A 22,020-nucleotide genomic window follows, 5' to 3' on the forward strand; every position below is an offset into this window, starting at 1 on the left:
AAACTTATTAAATTCGTGCATAACATTTTCCTACAATAAAAAAAATGTACCGACTGTGAACATTAATTGCGTCTATAGGTTCATAGAATTTACAAGCGCCTAATAAATCACTGAAATTTCAATTTTATATTCTATGATATGACATATTTAATATTTTTTTAAAACTAATTGATTTTGACGTAAAATTGAGTTTGTGTATCTAATAGATATGTTTTTTCTTTTAATAATATCCAATAGGTCGAATATTTCTTATACACAAATAAGTGCAATAACAAATAAACACAAATTAACTTAAAAATTCTAAAACTTTAAAGTCCAAAAACATATTACATACAAACTTAAAATTTTAAAAATCAAACGTGTAAATTAACCAACATACTATTCTATTGTCATTTTGTCCTACAACAATTAGACTCAAAACTAGTAAGTCAAAATCAAATTTTAAGAAAAGAAGTCTTTAATTACTAACCTTCATAATGGTAATTCATAAGCAATATACGTAGATTCTCTTAGTTTTCTGATGGGAAGAACATTATATATGATTAACAAAAATTCAAGTTGGAACAATAATGTCCCAAATGATATAAATGTTTGAAAAAGAATTACTTAGAAAATTACAAAATAGGAACAGGAAATAGTAAAGAGGCAAGAAAAATTACACACCTAAGTGAGAAAAATGTGGAAAGTAAAATTTAAAAAAAAAATACAAAAAAAAAAAAAAAAAAAACAAAAAGTACAAACTCTTTTAGTAATCTTAAAAATTGACTATGCTTGTTTCTCTTGTTGTTGGTTGGTTTCACCAGTCCAATAAGTTTTAACAGCCACAAGAATCTTCTCAGGATTAAATGGCCCAGTTTCATGATCCATAATTTGGCTCTTCCACTTCATTCCATCTGTTATTGTTTGAACCTTCACCAATACTTCCACTGTATCCCTAAATATTACTGTCCCTTCTGGCCTCAATATCCTATCCATCTCCAATAGAATGTAAGTAATATCACACCTGCATTTCACAAAACAATCCATTAAGAGATTAAATCATTAATACAAGAAGAGTTGCATTATTTGATTCATTTCTCATTTCTTCAGCCTTACCTATCTTGGTATATGCTAAATATGCCATTAGCGTGGATTAAGTCATATGTTCTCGGGTACGTCGAGAACGCCTCACACCAATCTTGGTATGTTCCGATTAAGCCACGTTCGTATATCACTCCCAAAGTGTCATGGTCGGAATTCGCGGGGACGACGTTCATAACCCACACTGGAAACTTCAACAAAGCGGCTGCGAATCCACCGAGATCTGCATTCATATCCATTATGTTTCGGTACCGTCCTTGCGCCAAGGGGATCATCTTTTTGTAATATGTAATCCTCTCCCTCCATAGTTTGTTATCTTCTTCGAATTTTTCCGAGGTGATGCCTGTTATTGTTCCTCTACTGATTCGAGGCGGCACGGCAAATGCACGCTGTGGCCAATTCTCAACTGCACCACCGGCAACTTCATCGAAGCCACTGACTTCTGGCAATGGAGTAATGCACGTCTCCATGTTACGGTACCTGGGCTCGGGGCAGAGAGGAACAATGAAAAGACATGATGATTATAAGAATTAATGTTAAGAGGATTAGGGGTTGTTTTTGCAAAGTACATACCAAGCAGCATCAGGATTGTCTGATTTGCAAATGTGGGGTGTTTTGTAGACTTTCTTATTCTTGATGCATTGGATGTGGTTAAGGGGCTTCTGCCATATTGCAAGATCATCCTTCTCGACCACTTTCTTCCAGCATAGTCTCCTTGCAACTTCTTCAATGGAATCTTGCTCTTCTTTCAAGTCCTCTTGTGTTCTTTCCCAACCTCTCCAATACTTCTTCCAACGAATGGGAGGGCCAGAGAGAATCCAATAGCCACCGGGTCTCAAAACTCTGTCCAGTTCGATTAAGTACAATCCATCTGTAAAGTTTAAGAGTAATTATTTTTCTGACAACTGGATAACGTTTTTTTCTTTTGTTTTTTATTTCGTGTTTCTTGTTTCCAATTTTAAGAAACAGAGGCATTCACAAATGAACCTGTGCTAGGTCTTACCATTAGTAGCCCATGGAATCAGACAACGGGAGCAATGAGCCATGTCAAAAGCCCGAGCCGGGTACGGGAGCCTTTGAGAGGCCATGATACCAATCATTGCAGGAACTCCACGCTCTAGAGCAAATTGAACTTGAGCTTCATGAGTATCCCTTGGGGCAAAGGACATGGCCAAGATGTCTCTCTTTAGCAAATAAGCACCCCAACTTGCTACCTAAAACACAACCAAAGCCAGTAGGGTACCATGACCCAAAATACATCAACAATTGCCCATGCACACACCTTTCCTTTTCAAAATTCCAAACTTAAATAAAAATTAATTGGTTCTCATCTAAAATTAACGATATATTTTTTTAATTTTTAAAAATTTAAAAATATTTTTTATAATTTAGTATAATAAATAAAATACACTCGTAGAAGTCACATCATTTAATCATTTTTTTTCTCCAACACTTTTTAAAATCACATACAAGGTAAATAAATATATAGAAACAATACAAACTCTTTATAAAGGTAAATACGTAGATGGACCAACAAAAAGATAATAAATGCATTTCAAATATTGAAATTATAATTATACTTGAAAAAAGATTTTATTTGTATGAAAAATAAATAAAGATATTAAATGCATTTCAAATATTGAAATTATAATTATACTTGAAAAAAGATTTTATTTGTATGAACAATAAATAAAGATATTAATGGCCATAATGAATCTTATCATTTTTTTTCCATCTAAAAAACATGAAAACATTAAGTAGAACAAGAACTTCAATTAATTTATTTTTTTTTTATAAAAAAAAAAAAAAAACTGTCAAGAAAAATTATCCGAAAATTATTGCAATGTAAACTCAACAACAGACAAACAATTTCTAGGGAAGAAATTCAGTTACCCCACAGCCCGTATCAATGGCGGTTCGAATCTTCCCCTTAGTAAGAGGAATCAATTCGTTAATGTCGTCAATGTAAGCATCGGCACCGCGAGGGAACATCGTGCCGCCGCCGGGAAATCGGAAACGATCGCCTTCAACCTGAATCCAATTCTGTACCGCTTTCTCAATGCTAAGCTCTCTATGAGGAATGTTATCGTACCAAGCATAATCTCGGCTCTGCGGCCACTTGAACGGCGTCTTGTACTTTGGTGGCGCCGGAATCATACAGAGGAGTAGTTCTTCCTTGGCAGGACAATGGCGCTCTCTGTATTTCAACATACTCCGATCGAACTTCCTTGCCCTAATCGGATCTTGACAGGGAGTGTATTCACTGTACGACATGTCACAGGGAGAGATCGTCTTGGTGACTGCTTCAATTGTATTGTTGATTTCGACGCCGTGGTGGCTCTCGAAGTCGAGCAAACGCGTCGGAGAAGAGGATTGGGTGTTGGTGGATGGGAATGTTTGATCGGGGCAACCGACTTTGGAGATTGCCTCGGTTTGATTGAGCGGCGTTGTGGTGCTCTGCCATGCCCCCAACATGTATGATAAAATGCACAGTCCACTGACGGCGAGAATCCATGTCAGTCGCTTCCTTCTTGACTCGAGATGGTGATGCTTCGGTGAGCCACTATAGTCCTTTGCCATTTTTTTCAACTTTTGTTCTTTACAAATTCCTAGAAAAAAATGTCCAACAAACATTGATAGTTAACGAATAACCATTGAATCATTGGTAGAAACTTGAAGCTATATGATAGAAATAAATCATCGTGTTCATTTCAATATATTAGCCAATCTTGATTCTGGATTATTGAGTTCTGGTTATGGGAAAAACTTGTCCTTAATGCTATATGATGATATTAGCCACTCTTGATTCTGGGTCTTTCCATGTCTGGCTATTGGGGGGAAAATTTTTCAAAATTAAGCAGGAAAATTTGGGTTTGGTGGAATTATGCCTAAATTTATCTATAGTTCAACCCATTGAAAAGAAGTAGTCACTTGCTTTATATTTTTGAAATCATGAAAACAAGCCAAAAAGTTGAAATTTGGACAGAATGTTGGAACGACAAACTACCAAGAATCAAGCCAGCAGTTACGCCACCACCTTCAAACTTTCACAACAAAAAGAAAAGAACCCAACAATCACTTGGACTCATTAGCTTAGAACAATCCATTGATTAGATTTAAATCAAAAGAACAACGACAGCCAATCCAGATGAAACAAAACAAAACAACCATTTTCCTTTTTCAAGCGCTATCCTTTTCCTAATTTACCATTAGTTAGAAGAAAAAGAAGAAAGCAACGAACCTGAAAAAGGGTTCTGATTTCTGCGTGGGCTAGAAGAAGAGTATCATGTGAAGCAAAACATAGACCATGGTAGCAAGCAATCAAGCAAGAGCAAGCCTTGTTTCACTTTTTATCAACAATGGGAAGATGAAGGAAGATAAAAATATAGTGAAAGAGAAAGCTGTAGGAAGGTACAAAAAGGAGTGAATCAGGCAGAGATAAATGAAATGGTAAAGTAAGAGGTTATAAAAACAGGAACAATAAATGGGTACGTTGTAAGACACTGAGCCATAACAGGGGAAGGGAAATGAGTGGAGGATACAGATTTACAGCCTACCCAAAGTGATAAGAAATTAGAAGAAGCTTGAGCTTTCTTTATAGAAGAAAGAAACTAATAATAGAGAGACTCAGAAAGAAAGAAAAACACAAAGAACAGAAGGAATTGAAGGTGGAATTGGTAGTTTGGAATGGTCTTCGATTATATCATAACTTTACATTAAATTTCTAAAGGTGGAAAGGAGAGAGACAGAGAAACAAAGGGAAGAGAGAGAGAGAGAGAGAGAGAAGGGATTTAGTCTTATGGAATATGAGGGTTCACAGGAGAGTCACTAGCCTGAAATTACTCCCAGCCTTGATTTCATTTCACTTTCATTTTCATTTCATTTTACATTTCACACGTTGCTGCATTTCATTCCATCATCTTCTTCCTATACCTTTAATTTAATTAATTTTTTACTTTTCTTTTCAAGTTTTCTTCCTTTTTATCCCCCAACTTTTTAGGTTCTTATTCCAAGTTTCCAACCAATGCCTAAAAGCCGCTGACCAGGAGCAAGTAATATTTATTTCTGTCCATCTCTAGAGGGTAATAAGTTAATAACCAGCCAGCTGTTAACTTTTTTTTTTTTTTTTTTTTTTTTTAAAAAAAAATTAAATTTTGATTTAAGAACCAGAGTTAATGACACTAATTGGCCTTCCCCAATTGAACACTCCCTTTGAAATTCCCCAAAAGACCATTCACATTCAGAGACACGATAGATCCGAACGTCCTCAGTACGTACTACATAGCCCATACAGAACAAAAAAAATTAAAAATTAATTAATGAATAAATACTTTTTTTTTTGTCTCCCATTTGAAAATTTTTCTATAGGTACGGTAGTATACTCTTCAATATATTCGACTTAATAAATATGTGTAAACTTCGCATTAATGTAACTGGATCCCATCTTATGTTTAAAAGTAAGTTGACGTGGCACACAAGTATGGAAAATTTACACACTACGGTAGAAATTCTCTCTCTCATTCTGAGTGTGATTTCTTATTACTTTTTTTAGTTTGATTTTAGACCAAAAATTTAATTTCATTTGGTCTATAAGCTTTACGATGTTATAATTTTACTCTCGAGTTATTATCAATGACCACTTTTAGTCATTTGTTTTATTTTTTATCAATTAATTTCAAGCAAATAAAATTAACTATAATTAAACTCGATTTCATTATTTTTTCGGTCGTTATTAAAATTAATTGAAAGTTAACACCAATTACTAAAAATAGGTGTTAATAATTTAGGAGTAAAAGTGTTAAATCTATAAATCTGAAACCAAATGAAAACAAAACTCAAAAGATATGAAGATGTAACATTTTGAAACCTAAGATAAAAGGAAATCATATTCATAACTTGAGCAACTGAAAATGTGTTTTCTTACAAAAAAAAAAAGTTCAAAATTACTTTTGATCCCTAAACTTTTATAAGGTAACAATTTAGTCCTTTGAACTTTGATTTGTAATGATATAGTACTTATACTCTTAAATTTATAATAATTTGGTCCTTGTATTTTAGTATGCAATAATTTGGTCATTGTATTTTCAAATTTATGACAATTTAATTTATGTCATAAAAAATTAAATTAAAATTATATATTGATTTTTCATTATTTAATAGCTTCTAGACATCTCGAATCACTAATTAAGTTTATTGATGTATTTAGGTAAGAAAATTATTAAATCTTAACAACAATTTCACGACAATAACTCTATCACACAAAATGCAAAATAAAGTTTATGAATTAAATTAATACCTCCAGGAAAGTTAATGGAGAAAAATGAATTTTAACCAAAAAAGAAAAAAGTGAAAACAAAGATGGATACAATAAATAAGAAAAGGAAAGAGACAGAGTTCCTGAGCGAGGGCCATACAAGGAAAAAAAAGAGGGGGGGAAATTAAATATTAAGGAAAAGAAAAGAAAAGAAAAGAAATCACGTGAAGGTCATATGTATGAGTGGCATGTGTCCCTACATCTGATCTTAATAATCGGCTTCTCCTTCCCTTCGTATTCCCATTCTATATATAATTAATTAATTAATTAAAAAAATATTTTTTTTTCTGGTTTTTAGATTTTTTTTTTAGAGAAACTATTTTAAATGATAAAATTGTTAAAAATTTTACTAACTAATAGTAAAATATCACAATAGACTACTATCTATATCTATTTGCATCATGATAAACACATATAAACGTTGATATTTTGCTATTAATGGTAAATATTTTGATTTTTTTTCTATATTTTAAAAAAATCATTTTTTAATTTAATTTTTATTTAGTTCATAATTTTTAAAAGGTTACAATTTTGTTTTTGAGATTTGAGTTTCTCTTTCAATTTGAGTTTTAGATTTCAAAATTTGTACTTTCAACCTTGATTTTTCATTAAGTATTTACTTTCAATGTTATATTTTAAATTAATTTTAATATTGATAAAAAAGTAATGAAACTTAATTAAATATATTTTTTAATTATTTTAAACTAATTGTTACATATTAACACCTAAGTTTTAGGTAACTCATCTAACATATGTGTTGGGTTGATACCCTAAATTTTGTGGGTTTCGTAGTTTGTAAATTTTATATACGAAATATTTATTTAATCAAATAAGATATTATTTTATTTGATATTTAGTGTGCATTAATCCAATCTAATAAACTAAGATCCAAGGTTATTTTATGTAACTTAAACATGTATGTATTTGACATACAAGTGGATCACGTTTAAGCAATAACATTGATTTGTCATTAAGTATTCACTTTTAGTCTTCGACGTTAATGTCTATTAAGTAATTCTAAATAATTAATAAATTAAATTTTAATAGAAATGAAACTTAATTAATTATATTTTTATTATTTTAAATTAATTATTAGATATTAACGCCAAAGTGTACATAAATCAACTGACGTACGAATATGTTAACGACTTAGGAGTTTGTGGTTCGAATCTCTCTACTCCTATTGTACTAAAAAAATGTTAGATATTAACACTAATTATTAAAAGTGAATATTTAGTGAAAAATTAAAGTTAAAAATGTGAATTTTGAAACGTAAAGACCAAATTGAAATAAAACTCAAACTTTAGGGGTAAAATTGTAACAATTTGGAACTTTAGTGATTAAATTGAAATCAAACTCAAATTTTGAAATGCAAGGAACAAATGGAAACTAGATCCAACATCTAGAGATCAAAATTTTAAACCTTATTTGGTATATGTTCCGTTTTTTTATTTTTTGGTTTTTAAAAATTAAGTATACTTCCTCCATATTTCTTATAATGATTTGCAAGTACAATAGTTGAATTTTTAGTGAAATTTCTAAAGCAAAAAGTGTTTAAAAGATTTTTTTTAGTGTTCAAATTTTGTCTTGGTTTTTTAAATCATTGGTAAAAATAGATAACAAAACAAGAAATTTGGAGATAGAAATAGTGTCTATAAGCTTAATTTTAATAAATAAATAAATAATATTTCTTATATAAAAAAATAATAATTTGATTGTGGTCTAATGGAGAGAAATGGAATAAGGTCCCACGTCGTAGCATTTACATTCTTAGGTTCTAAAATATTGCACACATCTTCGCATTATAAAGAAATGTAACGTTGTACGAATATTTTACACATTTTCATTCTTATTTTAAAATTGATCTAAAGTTTTATTAGGATACAAATCGATTGGAAGAATCCAGATCTGTACTTTACACCAATAATTGAGATGCTCCTTTGACCTAGTTTTATCACCAAAGCTAAATATGAAATAAGAATTTTAACTTTTGATTTCAAGAAAATGAATTTATGTTTAAATCGTATCCATATTAACAATAATTACTTAACTAGTTAGATTGAGTTAGAAGTTTTTTTTTCAATATAATTGGGAATAAAGAGATTAAAATCATAGATTTTGTGGTTACTAACACACTCACATATCAATTAAATTAGATTTGATTTGACAAAATGGTAAAAAAATTAAGCACATCAAAATCAACATTATGAAAGCATTAATAAAAACTTAAAATTTCATGTTTTGAGGTGTATAGATCCAAATATTAATCATACATCTTCAATATTGCATAACAATAAAGTTTTAATTTCACTTTGATGCCCAATGTATTAGTAATCTCTCTAAAAAGGTTTCAATAAATGATATCGTTTAAAAATATTCCTAAATTATACGGAATACTTCTAAATTTTAGGTTATAAATTTCAATAATATTCTTAAACTTTTAAAAGTTTCACTTCTACTCTTAAACTTTTCTCTTCAAATAAAGACAGAAAAATAAAAAGGAATGATGACTTACAAGATAATCGTCGATGTGATATTAGTTTCATTTTAATTAACTTTTAGCCGTTTGAATTTATTTCAAAAGCAAATATTTGATTAGCTTTTTTGTTAAAATGAAGATGAAAGTATATAGTGTGGGAGTTATTTGAAAAATAAAGGTTTCGTATGGTGTATTTTGGTGGGGATAAAAAATGGTCGTTCGATAAAATTTTAGTTAAAATGGTAGGGGAAGCCATATAGTGTAAGAACAATTATGCACTTATAAAATTACCGAACTCCTCTTTGACTATGAAAAATCAAATGCCAAAAAAGTTGAAAGAAAGAGAAGTCAAAGAAAAAAAAATTTCATGAGAACAAATTAATAAGCAAATTATAAAAGAGTGAGGTCAATTGAAAAATGTTTGTTTGGGGAAGCTAGAAGAATAAAAAAAAAATGACTAATAAATGATACAGTTTTCATATCAAAGTGTAAAAAATCTCTTGAAAAATGTTAAAGTGAGCTTAGCTAAGTGATATTGATATGATTTTCGTCCCTAGAAGTCGAAGGTATCGATCGAGAAAAAAATTATATTTAATTTTTTCAAATACTATTTTTTTTCGATTAGTAGTTAAGTAGAGACTCAAAATTTTGTTAGTCCTTTCTGGATTACCTACCCCTTAGCTAACAAAATGGTATTTTTGAAATAATTTCAATGATTAAGCCTTATAATGAAAATTTTGAAATGCTAAGACTATAGTAAGAATAAATTCTAAAGTTTAGTGATATAATTAAAACCTACGAAATATTACTTTCAAACCTATTTAAAATTTAAACGGTAAAATAGAACATTTAAAAGTTGAATTAACATCATTAAAACTTAAGGTAAATTACAATGAGCAACACACTTTTAGTGCTAATAATTAAGTGTATAACCACATTTTTAAAGATTTGCTAATATAGTAAAATCTATTGGTGATAGACTTCTACTAGTAATAAATTTCTATTAACGATATAGTTTATCACTGATAGACTATGAGAGCTTGCTCTTAATTTTGTTATATCAACAAATTCTTTTATAATACACTATATCGGCGAATATTTTGAATGTAATTGCTATATTTACAATTACCCCTAAATTTACTTTATAATTAAGAGATTATTTGCCTAATTTAAAGTATGGGCTAAATTTGTGCCAGCAATAGCAATAATATGATGGAAGCAAAAGAGAAAAAAAAAAAAAAAGAAAAAAAAAAAAAGCCAAAATGATTGAGAACAAAATGCTTTTAAAATCTACCATAAAATATGTAGGTTCAACTAGATATAGGCATATTTCCAAAGTTGGAATGCATTAAAAACAAAGGGGATTTCTAATAGAACTATGAATTAGTGAAATGCATTGAAGTGAGAAAGAACACCGACAACCAAAATTTAAACCTATACTAATTTCATTAATGATTCTAATTATTTAAAATGGGATATTGTTGTTAAAATAAATATAACTAAAAAAATAATTATTTTTTTAGTTCAAGATATAATTTTTTACTACAACAAATACGAAGATTAGAATTAGATTTTCGACCCATGAGATACATTATATTTTTCACTTGATTAACAATCAATAAAAGAATAATGAATATGATATTTGATTGTTTTAATATAGAAAACAAATAGAAATCTAAATTATAATATATAAATCTCATGTTATAAGTAAAGATTAAAAGCTTTAGTACATATGGAATATGGAGTTGATTAGTGCACAAGAGGCCAAGATAGAGACTGCCTTTTCCAGTCGAATAATTGCTCTCTACTCAAAATAGTTCTAGATTGAATTCTATAATTTTACAAACTTTAAATCTCTGGTTGATATCTATTTTATTTTTTAAAATATGTAAACTTCAGACTTTAAAATTGATAATAAAAATTTATGTCAGTTGAATTACGTTCATGTTGATACCTCATATTGATATCTAACCGAATAATATTTGTTCGATTTTGATTTATAAATGTTTTGAAATATCAATTTAGTGTACAAGCTATAAAGAAGTGACTACTTTATCTTTTGCTGGCAACTTGTGGTGTAACCAAGTTGCCAACCGAACGTTTGGTATGTAGCCAACTTAAAATGGATATAAGTACATTTTTAGGTGGGAATGTGATGAATCCAATCCTACCGGTAGTGATTGAATGATTTTCTTTGATCATTTGTGTCATGGGCTATTTTAGGCTAAAGGGCATAAACAAAGGGTTGGGCTAAAAAGGGAAAGTTGGCCTATGGTACCATGCTCAACCTTGACCTATGTCAAGGCAAACCCCAAGAAGCCCTTGAATAAATTGTCCCATGAGTGAGCCAACCCATGAGAGGATCAAAGAATTCAAATGTAGCTCGAAAATTCTAAGAGAAGAACATCTAGGTCAACAGACATTATAAGTATGAGGTAAAACCTTTAGAGGAAGTAAGTTAACTCAATAATTACTGCATAGATTTTCTTTGGAACCAGTGTTGCAAGTACCGTATCTTGTACAGGTCACATTCTTTTTTAATTAACAAATTTATAATTGTTGCCACATGAAGGTCAAATTTATTTTTTTGTGTCAAGATTTTGACATCAACATTTTTAACTGTACTTTTGTAGGAATAAGTAAGAAAGATTAAGAAATTGAATAATTTGATTTGATTTCTTCTCAAATGTAATGATCTCTCTTAGGGTGATCCACCGAGGGACACACCATCGATGTATTAACTCATTGACATAATATTAGTGATAGAGATAAAAATGGCCTACCACCATTTAAAAGTCTAGGAACTATAATGGATGTTTAAAAAGTTCACATAGCGAAATAGAACAAAAAAAATTAGTATCCAAACAAAAATTTAAACAAACTTAACTTACATATTTAGTTCCTAATTATTCAAGATGATGTATTTTGTATTACATGTTTAAAATCTTTGTGCTTTTAAAAGTTTTCCGTGATCTTTCAAACAAGGGTGGCTCAAGATTATATGAAGCCTTAGGCAAAACTTTGATAGAGAAGTCTTCGTATAGAAAATATTATCTAAAATTTATTTTTCTTATTTTTTGAGATGCAAAATTATGTATTAAATTTCGATAATATAAATTCATTAATATAAATGGATAATATGATCAATTCATTTAATCATTCTCGCAACATAGTTGACCTCAAATAAGATTTAATTAATTTTAATTTTGAAAAGTTTCTTTCAGCCAAATCAACCGTTTACTGGTATTGTTAATAATATTCTATAAGTAATATATACATTTGGAAAAGCATTGATCTTTTTTTTATATATATATATAATTTAATATTTTAATAGGACAATCAATTTCATTTGGCAAGACTTCTCTAAATATTTTTAATTGAAAAAATAAATATAAACCGTTAATGTCAAAAAATGTATCGTGTTTTAATGTATTTTCAAGATTAATACAATATCTTTTCAAATTATTATCATCTAATGACTTTAAAATTTTCATATTAAATAAGAAGTTAAAGATATTTTCATATACTTATAATTGTTCAAATCTATTTTAAGTGAAGAAATTGCTTGATCTATAATATAGTAAAAGTAATCGATTCTAAAAGAATCTTCAAGTGATTGTGTTTCTTCAATGTCAAGATTCTCACCAAATTGTTTGTTCTTTTGAAGCATTCTTTTTTCACGAAATATTGATTGTATTTCCATATCATTTGCAATGTCTTTAGCTGAAATCGTAACATCTGTGAATCCATTTTCTCTATATTTTTCTAAAAATGAAACTAAACCTTTCAAGTGATCTAAAGCAACATCAATATGCATATATTTATGTCGTAAGACTTTATTCATCGAATTAACAACAAATAAGGTATCATACCATATATTCATGTCTAACAAGAATTCAAAATCTTCAAATTCATAAGTAGCTGAACAATTAGCTTCTCTTTTCACTTTAAGATCTTCACTAGTTTCTCATAATTTTAATAAACCGTCCCTTATTTGAGGCACTTGAAATCTTATTGTTTTAACACTTTCAATTCGACTTTCTCATCGTGTTTGTGACAATGCTTTGATAGTCAAGTTGGATATGCGATCTAGCAAAAGTTTCAACCGTTTTGTAGACGAAGAAAATAAAGAATAAATACATTGCACAATTCTAAAAAATGTCATAGCTCTATGACATGAGCTAGCCATGTAAAAAAGTACTAGATTGAGATTATGACAACCACAAGGTATATAAAATGCTCTAGGATTTATTTTAGTAATCTTTTTTGTACACCTTGTTTTCCTTTCATATTAGATCAATTGCCATATCTTTGTTCTCTTATATTCGATATATCAAGTTTAAGATCATTAATTGTGTTTATGAGCATATTGAATAAACCTTTTTCAGTAGTATCTTCAACTTTTAAAAATTCTAGAAAATATTCTTCTATTATATTGGACTTGTTGAGATATCAACACACCTCAATATAAGAGACAGTTATTCTTAATGACTTACATAAGGTGTACAATCTAACATAACCAAAAAATATTCTGCTTCTTTAATTTCTTCAATAATTATATTTTTAATTTCAAGTCCTAATAGTTGTATAAGTTCATTTTGTATACTATGTCCAAGATAATGATAATGATTTATTTTTAATTTTGAATACGACAAATATGTTCTTGCATTATTGGATCAAATTCGGCAATCATTTCAATTAAGCTTAAAAAAATTCCATTATTTTCTTGATAAATTTTTTTATTACTTCCTTGAATGCTAAATTATTTTTATCAAGATTTTAACAATAGCAATAGTTTGTGTTAATACTTTATTTCAATGTTCTTTTTCTTTATTAATTAATTCTTGAATAGCTTTGCCAATTTTTTTTTTTTTTTTTGACATTCTAATTTATAAATCAACCCAAGCATTCATATTAGACATGTGTTCATTACTGGTTTTATGACTTTTAAACCGAGAACTAAGATTTTCCAATCATTAACTCTTTCATTAGCTAATTGAACTACATTAGATTTAGTACCAAATAATTTACAACAAAAATAATAGACTTTATCGAAATCCTTTGAGTAAACTAATCAATTTCTATATGTTTTTCGCCATTAGATAATTTTTAGTATCATGATATTAGAAAAATGTTTAGAATTTTTATCTTTTGGAAAAATTAAATGACTTTCTCTAATTGGATCTTTTTCTACCAATAAGTCAATTTTTTTAGAATCAATATTTTTTCATCTTCCTAGATCATATATATTATATTCATAATGTACCATACATGTCTCATTATCATTACTAATATTATCATTGTTTTCTTTTTTTCTAATATTACATGCTTATTTTCAAACATATAATTCTACTATTTTTGTTTCATTTTTTGATTTGTCAATACCTATCATTTTCTATTATTTCATCAGTTTTTTTACTTTTACTTCCAATAACAAAATTTTCGAGAGTATCTTTTTGAGATCCAATCAATTTTTCTACTATTCTTTTTTCTTGAGCTTTTTATGTCCAGATTCATATTTTTTAGTAGACAAATTGATATTCTAAGTATGCAAATATAAACAAATTTTAGATGTTAAAGTATTGAACTTACATGACGGGAATATAACCTAAGTATGCAAATATAACCAAATTATCTTAGAGTTGAGATAGATTTAGAGAGAGAAAATTCAACTTAAATTGAATCTAACCTACATACACAATATATTTATGACGGGAATTGGAAGGGTTTTAGTTTTGAAAAAAAAAAAAAAAGTAAGAAATATGAAAGATCTTGAATTCTCCCAACGTAAACTTATGAGACCTTTTTAAAATGGAAGCCTTAGGGGATCACCTCACTCGCCTATAGCATAAGCCGACCCTACTTTCAAAAGTGTATATTTAAGTACACTTACGTCTTTAAAAGGTTTCTACGAATTTTTTTTTTTAAATAAAAACCTTTAAATTATGTGCGCAATAGGTTAACTCCATCAAGTAAAAGCTTACACCATTAAATACTTAAATATGTATGAAAATCAACATAATAATACATTATGGAGTAAATGTGGTAGCTTGCTAGGTAAATAATAAAGTGAGGGCATGAGTTATCACAAAGATCCATTTAGAAATTTTTGTTAAGTATCTAAATTAAATAGACACAAATCACAACATTTGTATAATTTATTGACTTAATAAGAACTTGTTTAATACAACATATTTACAAATTTAAAAATGTGGATGACTAACCTTATAAGTTAGACAAAATTCAAATATGGGCTAATTCATTTTTTTTTTTTAAAAAAATAAGACCATTCAACGTATTTTAATTTTCTATAACAATTGTGAAAGAGAATAAAAAAGAAAAAAAGAAGTTTGCAATCATTTTGGTGTAATGGATTAGGGAACGAGGTATGTCAGATGGGGATGGGATGCCAAATGCCAATCAAATCAATACGTTGGTGGGTCAAAAAGCCGAAAAGGGTTTTCTTCTTTGTCGTTTAATCGCAGTGTCTATGTCTTTTTTTTTTTTTTTTTTTTTTTTTTTTTTTTTTTAATTTTTATATATATATATATATATATTAGTTTCTCATTATAATATGATGTATACTTATCATATAATAAAATATAAAAGGAAAAAAAAATGATGAATGAATCATGATATGTTCTTTCTTTCTTTCTTTTTTCTTTAAATGGTACAAAATACTCCTAAATTTTATATTTTGTATCAAAAATATTATTGAACTTTCAAAAATTTTAAAAATATCTTTAAACTTTAAAAATGTTAAAAAAATGTCATTGTCGTTAATTTTGGAAGAAAACCGTTAAAACTTATTTAAAAAATATTCATGAACTTTAAAAAAATTTCAAAAATACCCTTGACTTAGAAAAAAATAATACAAAAGTAGATTCATCGTTAGTATATGAACAACAATCATTAATATCTCATTGCAAAAATAACTTTAAAATAAAAAAAATTTAAAAAAGCTCCTACTCATTGTCTTTCATATAGATATTTTCATTTTTCTTACTTTTCCAATTCTTAGCTTACATCAATTTTCTCAGCAACCAAAATTTTAAGTTACAACATAAAATTTCACAAAATTTCAAAATAAAAACCACCCCTTAAAATATACCCAAATGAAATGTATTTTGCTATTAACACAAAAAATATAATTGGCTATTAATACACACTCAGCTACTAACGTCGACTTTGTTAACATTTAAATCCTAAAATCCCTTGGTACTTCACTTATTCTCTTTCTTCTTATTATAGTCCACATATTTTAAGTGAAATATGCAATTTTATTTATTTACTTATTTTAGATAAACAAATGTCAAATGATTACCAAAAGGGGGAGTAAGAGGGTATTGAAGTTGAGATGGGAGAATAAGGATGGAAAATAGAGAAGTAAGTCGATATTAGCAGTTTCTGTTCATACAACAGTAAGAGTACTTTTGAACTTTTTTTAAAGTTTGGAAGTATTTTTTAAACATTTGAAAGTATAGGGGTATTGTTGATACAAAACACTAATGGTTTCCATCTAAAACTAAAGATAAAGGTATTTTTTTAACTCATTTTGGAAGTTTAGGAATATTTTTGAAACTTTTGAAAGTTCAAGAATATTTTGATATAAAATACAAAGATTGGGAGTATTTTGTATAATTAAGTTTTTTTTTATTAGTTTAGAATTTGAAGGGGAGATTGAATATCCAACTTTAGAGAAGTTAATTTGTGACATCTACGCTGAAACTATACTCAAATTTGGTGTGTAGCCCATGGGGTTGGAATTACGCTTTTGAAGCCACGCACATGTTTGGGCAATAAAAATAATTTTTTTTGGAATAATAAACCAAACTCTTGGATTTGGAAGAATAGTTTTTAATTGAGTTTGAGGAAAATAAATCTCTATTTAGGCTTCATCTCTTACTACTTATTATTGGTCATTGATGATCATCATCAATTGCCACTAGCCAACTACTGTGATCGGCAACGATGCAGGTCGATTACCCTAACAGTCATGATGGTTGCGGGCTGCCACCAATAATTATTGATGCCTACCATCAATCAATTGTAATTAGCTTGAATCACAAACGTAATTAGATTGATTTTAATCATATTTACTTAAAATGATGAATCTTGTAAAATTTACTATTACCGTTGCCTCTACCTCTGAGGGTCAAGCAGTAACCGGTGATAGTAACAGTAAATTTGTCAAAATTGATAATTTTTCAACAGTAATAATAATAGTAATGGTAGCCATAACGGTAACTACAACAATAATGATAACGATAGGAGGTAATTCTCAAGTGCAATCAGATTGAATACTGTTTATTTATCAATCAGATTGCTATCAAATTTGGATGCGAAGCTCATGTGTCAGTACAAATGTAGAACGCAAGTAAACATTAAAAATAATCAAATGGGACTTACTTTTTTTATCCTCATTGATCCATTATGTTTTCAATGGGGGTAAATGTGGCCTTAATTTTAATTGACAACATAAAGAAAAACTAAAATTTAGTCTTTAAAAATACATATTATTACGTTTTTAAAGTAGACATTGACCTAAATATTTTTCCCAAGCGTGAAACATATTGTGAATCTGTAAATTTTTGTAATTTGTAAATATTTTTATTGAAAATGCATATCATAATTGATAAATTACAAATTTATTATTCAAAATTTTAGGTTTATGTCCAGCATAGTTCAACTAATTAATATGGGCTGATGATTAATGATGAAGATGTTTGTGAATTCAAATCCTCCCTTATTGTAATATATATATATATATGACAATATTTTATTTTATTTATTGTCTAATAAGTTATTTAATTTTAGAACGTATTTATCATGCTCATAAACTTTCAATTTTAGATCTAATAAGTCATTAACCAATTCAACATGATCTAAAATTCATGATTAATTAGACAAAAAAATTTGAAAATAATTGTTCTATTGAACCCAAAATTCAAGTTTATATTAAATAATCCCTTTAGTCAGAAAGAAAAAAAAGGTCGAAGTAACAATGATTAGAAGAATAGTCCACTAAATAAATGTGTTATATTTAGGGTGAAACATTTTTTAAAACACATAATAATAATTCTCACTAACATTATACATAATTCTACGAATCATAATTTATTACAAAATCAAATTTTATACATAATAAATAGACCAATAGAAAAGAAGCTACACTACAACTTTAACTATAATATTGTCTACATGACTTCATGAACTCCAAAAGGAGAGAAGGATCTTCATTGGCAAGTTGAGAAACAATTGAACTCAAACCTTGCAGAAACTACACAAACGAACAAAATACTGTACATCATAAATGAAAAATAAACATTCTCTTTCAGCTTACTGAGAAGGAAGGTTTCCCCAATCTGCCTGCGTACCCAGCTTAGCATAGTCTCCAAATTTTAACTAAATACTAATATTTCGCTGCAGAGTACCCCTTGGCCGATCCATATTCCATTTCCAATCAACAAGAACCAGATCTAGCCATGGCTCGTGCCAATCACGCCTTAAAACTTTCACTTAAATAACATCTTAAGGCGCATCTCATGGCTTACGCCAGTAGAACATTCCTCTACTTCCCATTCATTTCATCAGAGGGGATTGCATCTCTTACACGAAAGATGGTAACCGCCGAACTCTTTAAAATTGATAGAACAACGTACCAAGAATGGTAAAGTAATCTAGTGAATCCATTTATCCAAGTCCTCAAATCTCTGAGAAATTGCACTATGATTGCTGCTTGTATATACTTCAATCAGTGACCGTAAAGCTTTCGATATCATTTCTCTCTTCTGGTTGTTGGTGGAATTGTCTTCCCCATCACCACACCAGTTACTTCTCTCGCCAACTGATGAACAAAGTGCCTTGAACCATTCCTCAAGAAATGTTGCTTTCTAGCAAGGATTAGGATAACAATTAAGATAACTGAAGAAATAACATAGCTTACACAGCAGCTCAAGAAAATGTCAAGTGGGGTCTGGCTATATATGTATGAAAACATTATATGTAATATAGTCCATGTTGCAGTCCTACAACAGAATAGACTTCACAAGAAAGGATGCATGTAATTTAACCTTGAAATTAGGATACCAAAATAGCGAGTCTTGATACAATGACTTATGGAACATGTCTTAAATATAAAAGCAATTATCAGAAAACATCAGTACCCTATAGGTGCCACTATTAAGAACAGTTCAATCTTGCATTTGTTTAACATGAAAATTATTTAAGGAAGTTCTATGATATTTGAACGGTTGTTTCACATTGATTCAAATTAAAACCAACAAATTTCTATAATGCAAATTAATCAGATATAAAAATTCCACCCAAAGTAACTTCATCCATACATATTAACTTAATTTTTCTACATTAAACGTGTCGTAAACTACATTTTTACATTTCATATTTCTTCTTCATGTGGACAAGATTGGAAAGCTGTTCATTGTTAGTTGTTGGGTGGGGATTCTCTCTTTTCCCCTTGCTCTTAAGCTATTTCACTATGTCCTAATACATCATGTTTCTGATCAATATATTTACTTTATAACATTATGACTTTTTAACATTTTGGAAAAACTTCAAATGCCAACCCCCCATGCCAGCAAGATTCAAGAACACATTTTAATACACGAAGATGAATGGAAGTCCCAGTCCCTTACATGACATAGTTCTCAACCTCGATATGCAATGCATATATGTCTAATAATTTCCAGCACATCTGTGTATCTTCTTTGTACATAGTCTATCATTAGTGCACATTACATATAATTATCGACTTTATGAATGGTCATGGTTGAAGAATCTAAAAACTACAGAGTATAAAGTAAGTTGATATTCTACAATTAAGTAAAGAAAGTTATACGTATACTGATATACTGTATTCAGTAAAGGAAGGGAGCACAAGTTATCCCGATATACTGTAATCAGTAAAGGAAGTGGGCACTTACTTTGACCAGAAAATCTTTCAGGGGTTGATAGTCAGTGCTGGCAGCAAGACTTAGAACATGTAACATGGTTGAAGTCAGCTGTACACAACCAAAACATTAAGCAATTAAATAATAATTATCAAAAGAGGGAGGGAATATGAAAAGGACTCATCCAGATCCACATTAAAAAGTCATTGCCGTGCTTTTGAGTGTGTGTGTGTGTGTTTTTTTCTTTTTGGAATCAGAAACTTAACCTTTCATTAATGAAAAGAGAGTATTGCTCAAAGCCTCAAAATACAAGAAGCAAATGAGCGAATACAAAGAAACATAGAAACTAAGGAAATGAAAAGAGAGTATTGCTCAAAGCCTCAAAATACAAGAAGCAAATGAGCGAATACAAAGAAACATAGAAACTAAGGATTAATAGATGCACCCGGATATCTCAACTAGGTTGACATAACCTTAGCATTGTTATCACATCCTAATACAAAAGAGAGATCCACTTGATATACTTAGTGAAAACATGATTATATAGGAAAAACAAAAGCATTCCAATTAAGACAAATATCTTGAAGTAATCAACAAAATATTTTGATTGAGAACTCCATAAGGAAGCAAGTAGATGGGTAGAACCAAAACGGTCTGACCAATCCATAGTCTTGTTGTGGAAAACTCTCTGATTTCTTTCAAACCAGATTTCTGAGACTAGAGCTTTAACTGTATTATACCAAAGTATTTGAGCTTTAGGAGAGAGTAGAGGATCAACCAAAACTTGAGACATTTTATTTAATAGCCTTTCCGAAGGCCCAAGATAAGTTGAAGAATGAAAATAACTTCCACCAACATTTGCTTGTATAAGAACATTCAAACAGTAGGATCCTAAATGCGTGTGTGTGTGTTGAATTCTTAAATTTGGAGCTAGCCATTCACCCCCACTAACAAACTTCAATTGGGTAAAAGACCAACTTTCATGGATAATATTGGATTATTTTTTTGAATCGACATGGACAATATTGGATTAAGAGGATGAATCTCATCCTTGTGGAAATTTCGGACGGATGACATAGCTGTTCAAAGAATAAAAATAGAGATGAGTGTTTTGGGAGTGAATTACATTTTCCAGCTTTCTTGTGGATGCCATTCACAAAATTTTCTGAAGCTTGTAAGAAAAGGTTTTCATAATCACCAACTTTTCTTTGTTGGTCCACGAGTTCACAGCTAAACCTCCTAATCCAAAGTACTCACTCAATGATAGAAATGAAAGTGCTAGTTTGTTTTAATGTAGTAGTATTGCTCGTATTGAAACAGATTCAAGGAATTGACCTGCTTCTCAAGTGCAACCTTATACTTGAAACTTGGAGCAAGAATATGATTTGATTCTAGGTTCTCAATTGTGTGCTCCAGACCTTGGACTACATCTGGAAAAGACTTCCCATAGCCTGCCAAAAATTAAACTTGCTTTTAGGTATCCGTCTGCAGAAGTTTCAATTTCCTTAAAGCCTGGGAAAAATTACAATAGTATTATGACTTGTTACAAGAACACAGTTCTCCTTACTAGCACCCAGCTCCCTTTCAAGAAATCTATCATGCAAGACTGAAACTAAGTGTAGAATGGACTTCACTAAGGTAGTCCATTTCCATTCTTACGTTCTCAGGCTAGCTGATACTGATAGTGAATACCTGGTACTTACCATACACAGAAGCTGGCACAGATAAAGCAGCAGCAGCTTGAATCCTCACCTTAAAATTAGAGGAATCACGTAATAGCAGCAAAAGAATATTGAAAAGTGATGACACCCTAGCAAAGCAGCAAAAAAGAGAAAAAATGATAATAAATAACGATGTCCTTCAGCCTGTGAATAAAATTCTTCATTGACAATAAAATGTTCAAGGTTACAAACTAAGAACAATTGTTGAGAATGAATTTAATTAATTTCTTTAAACACAACAATTTTTTTTTGTTGATATATGAAAAGATACAAATGCTCTAGACAACATCGTCCCTAGGAGAAAAAGACCAACCAACCAACCAAAGAAAAAGAAAAAGAAAAACAAAGCCAACATAGCAGCCACCAAAAGAAATGACCAACTAAAAACTCACCAAAACAGAATACTAACAAAAAAAATTGAAAACAACAAACTAACCAGCAAGAAACAAAACAAAAGTAATGAACTATTATAATTTATTTTATTGTTATCTAAGAGTAATTAATTGATCAGTTATT

The 22,020-nt window shown here is 29.5% G+C and overlaps 2 protein-coding genes across 5 annotated transcripts in view; both read right to left on the reverse strand.

Annotated features, from left to right (window-relative positions):
- Window positions 1-513: 513 nt before the first annotated feature.
- On the reverse strand, window positions 514-4,888 carry LOC120068086 (S-adenosyl-L-methionine-dependent methyltransferases superfamily protein). The gene is made up of 6 exons (XM_039019784.2): window positions 4,322-4,888; window positions 2,974-3,689; window positions 2,084-2,294; window positions 1,654-1,951; window positions 1,096-1,560; window positions 514-1,003 (listed from the first exon to the last, which is right to left on the reverse strand). Exons 2-6 carry the CDS (start codon window positions 3,658-3,660, stop codon window positions 766-768), a joined length of 1,899 nt encoding a protein of 632 aa, XP_038875712.1. The 5' UTR covers window positions 3,661-3,689; window positions 4,322-4,888; the 3' UTR covers window positions 514-765.
- A 13,134-nt stretch (window positions 4,889-18,022) lies between these two features.
- Window positions 18,023-22,020, reverse strand: part of LOC120068002 (ARM repeat superfamily protein) — a 67,669-nt gene continuing 63,671 nt past the window's right edge. For 2 of the 4 annotated variants that reach the window (XR_016525305.1, XM_039019660.2), the window contains 4 exons: window positions 21,487-21,593; window positions 21,119-21,234; window positions 19,817-19,894; window positions 18,023-18,766 (listed from right to left, as the gene is read on the reverse strand). Coding sequence is in view for 2 of the 4 variants with exons in the window: in XM_039019660.2 (XP_038875588.1) it covers window positions 18,554-18,766; window positions 19,817-19,894; window positions 21,119-21,234; window positions 21,487-21,593 (514 nt within the window). In the remaining 2 variants the exon portion in view is untranslated. Of the gene's footprint in view, window positions 18,767-19,816; window positions 19,895-21,118; window positions 21,235-21,486; window positions 21,594-22,020 lie in introns of those variants that run through there. The other 2 variants (XR_005479066.2, XM_090308266.1) reach the window with 2 other exon arrangements.

The sequence above is a fragment of the Benincasa hispida genome, chromosome 12 (assembly GCF_027475165.1).
Source record: "Benincasa hispida cultivar pf3 chromosome 12, pf3_genome.v1.1, whole genome shotgun sequence".
Classification (NCBI taxonomy): domain Eukaryota; kingdom Viridiplantae; phylum Streptophyta; class Magnoliopsida; order Cucurbitales; family Cucurbitaceae; genus Benincasa; species Benincasa hispida.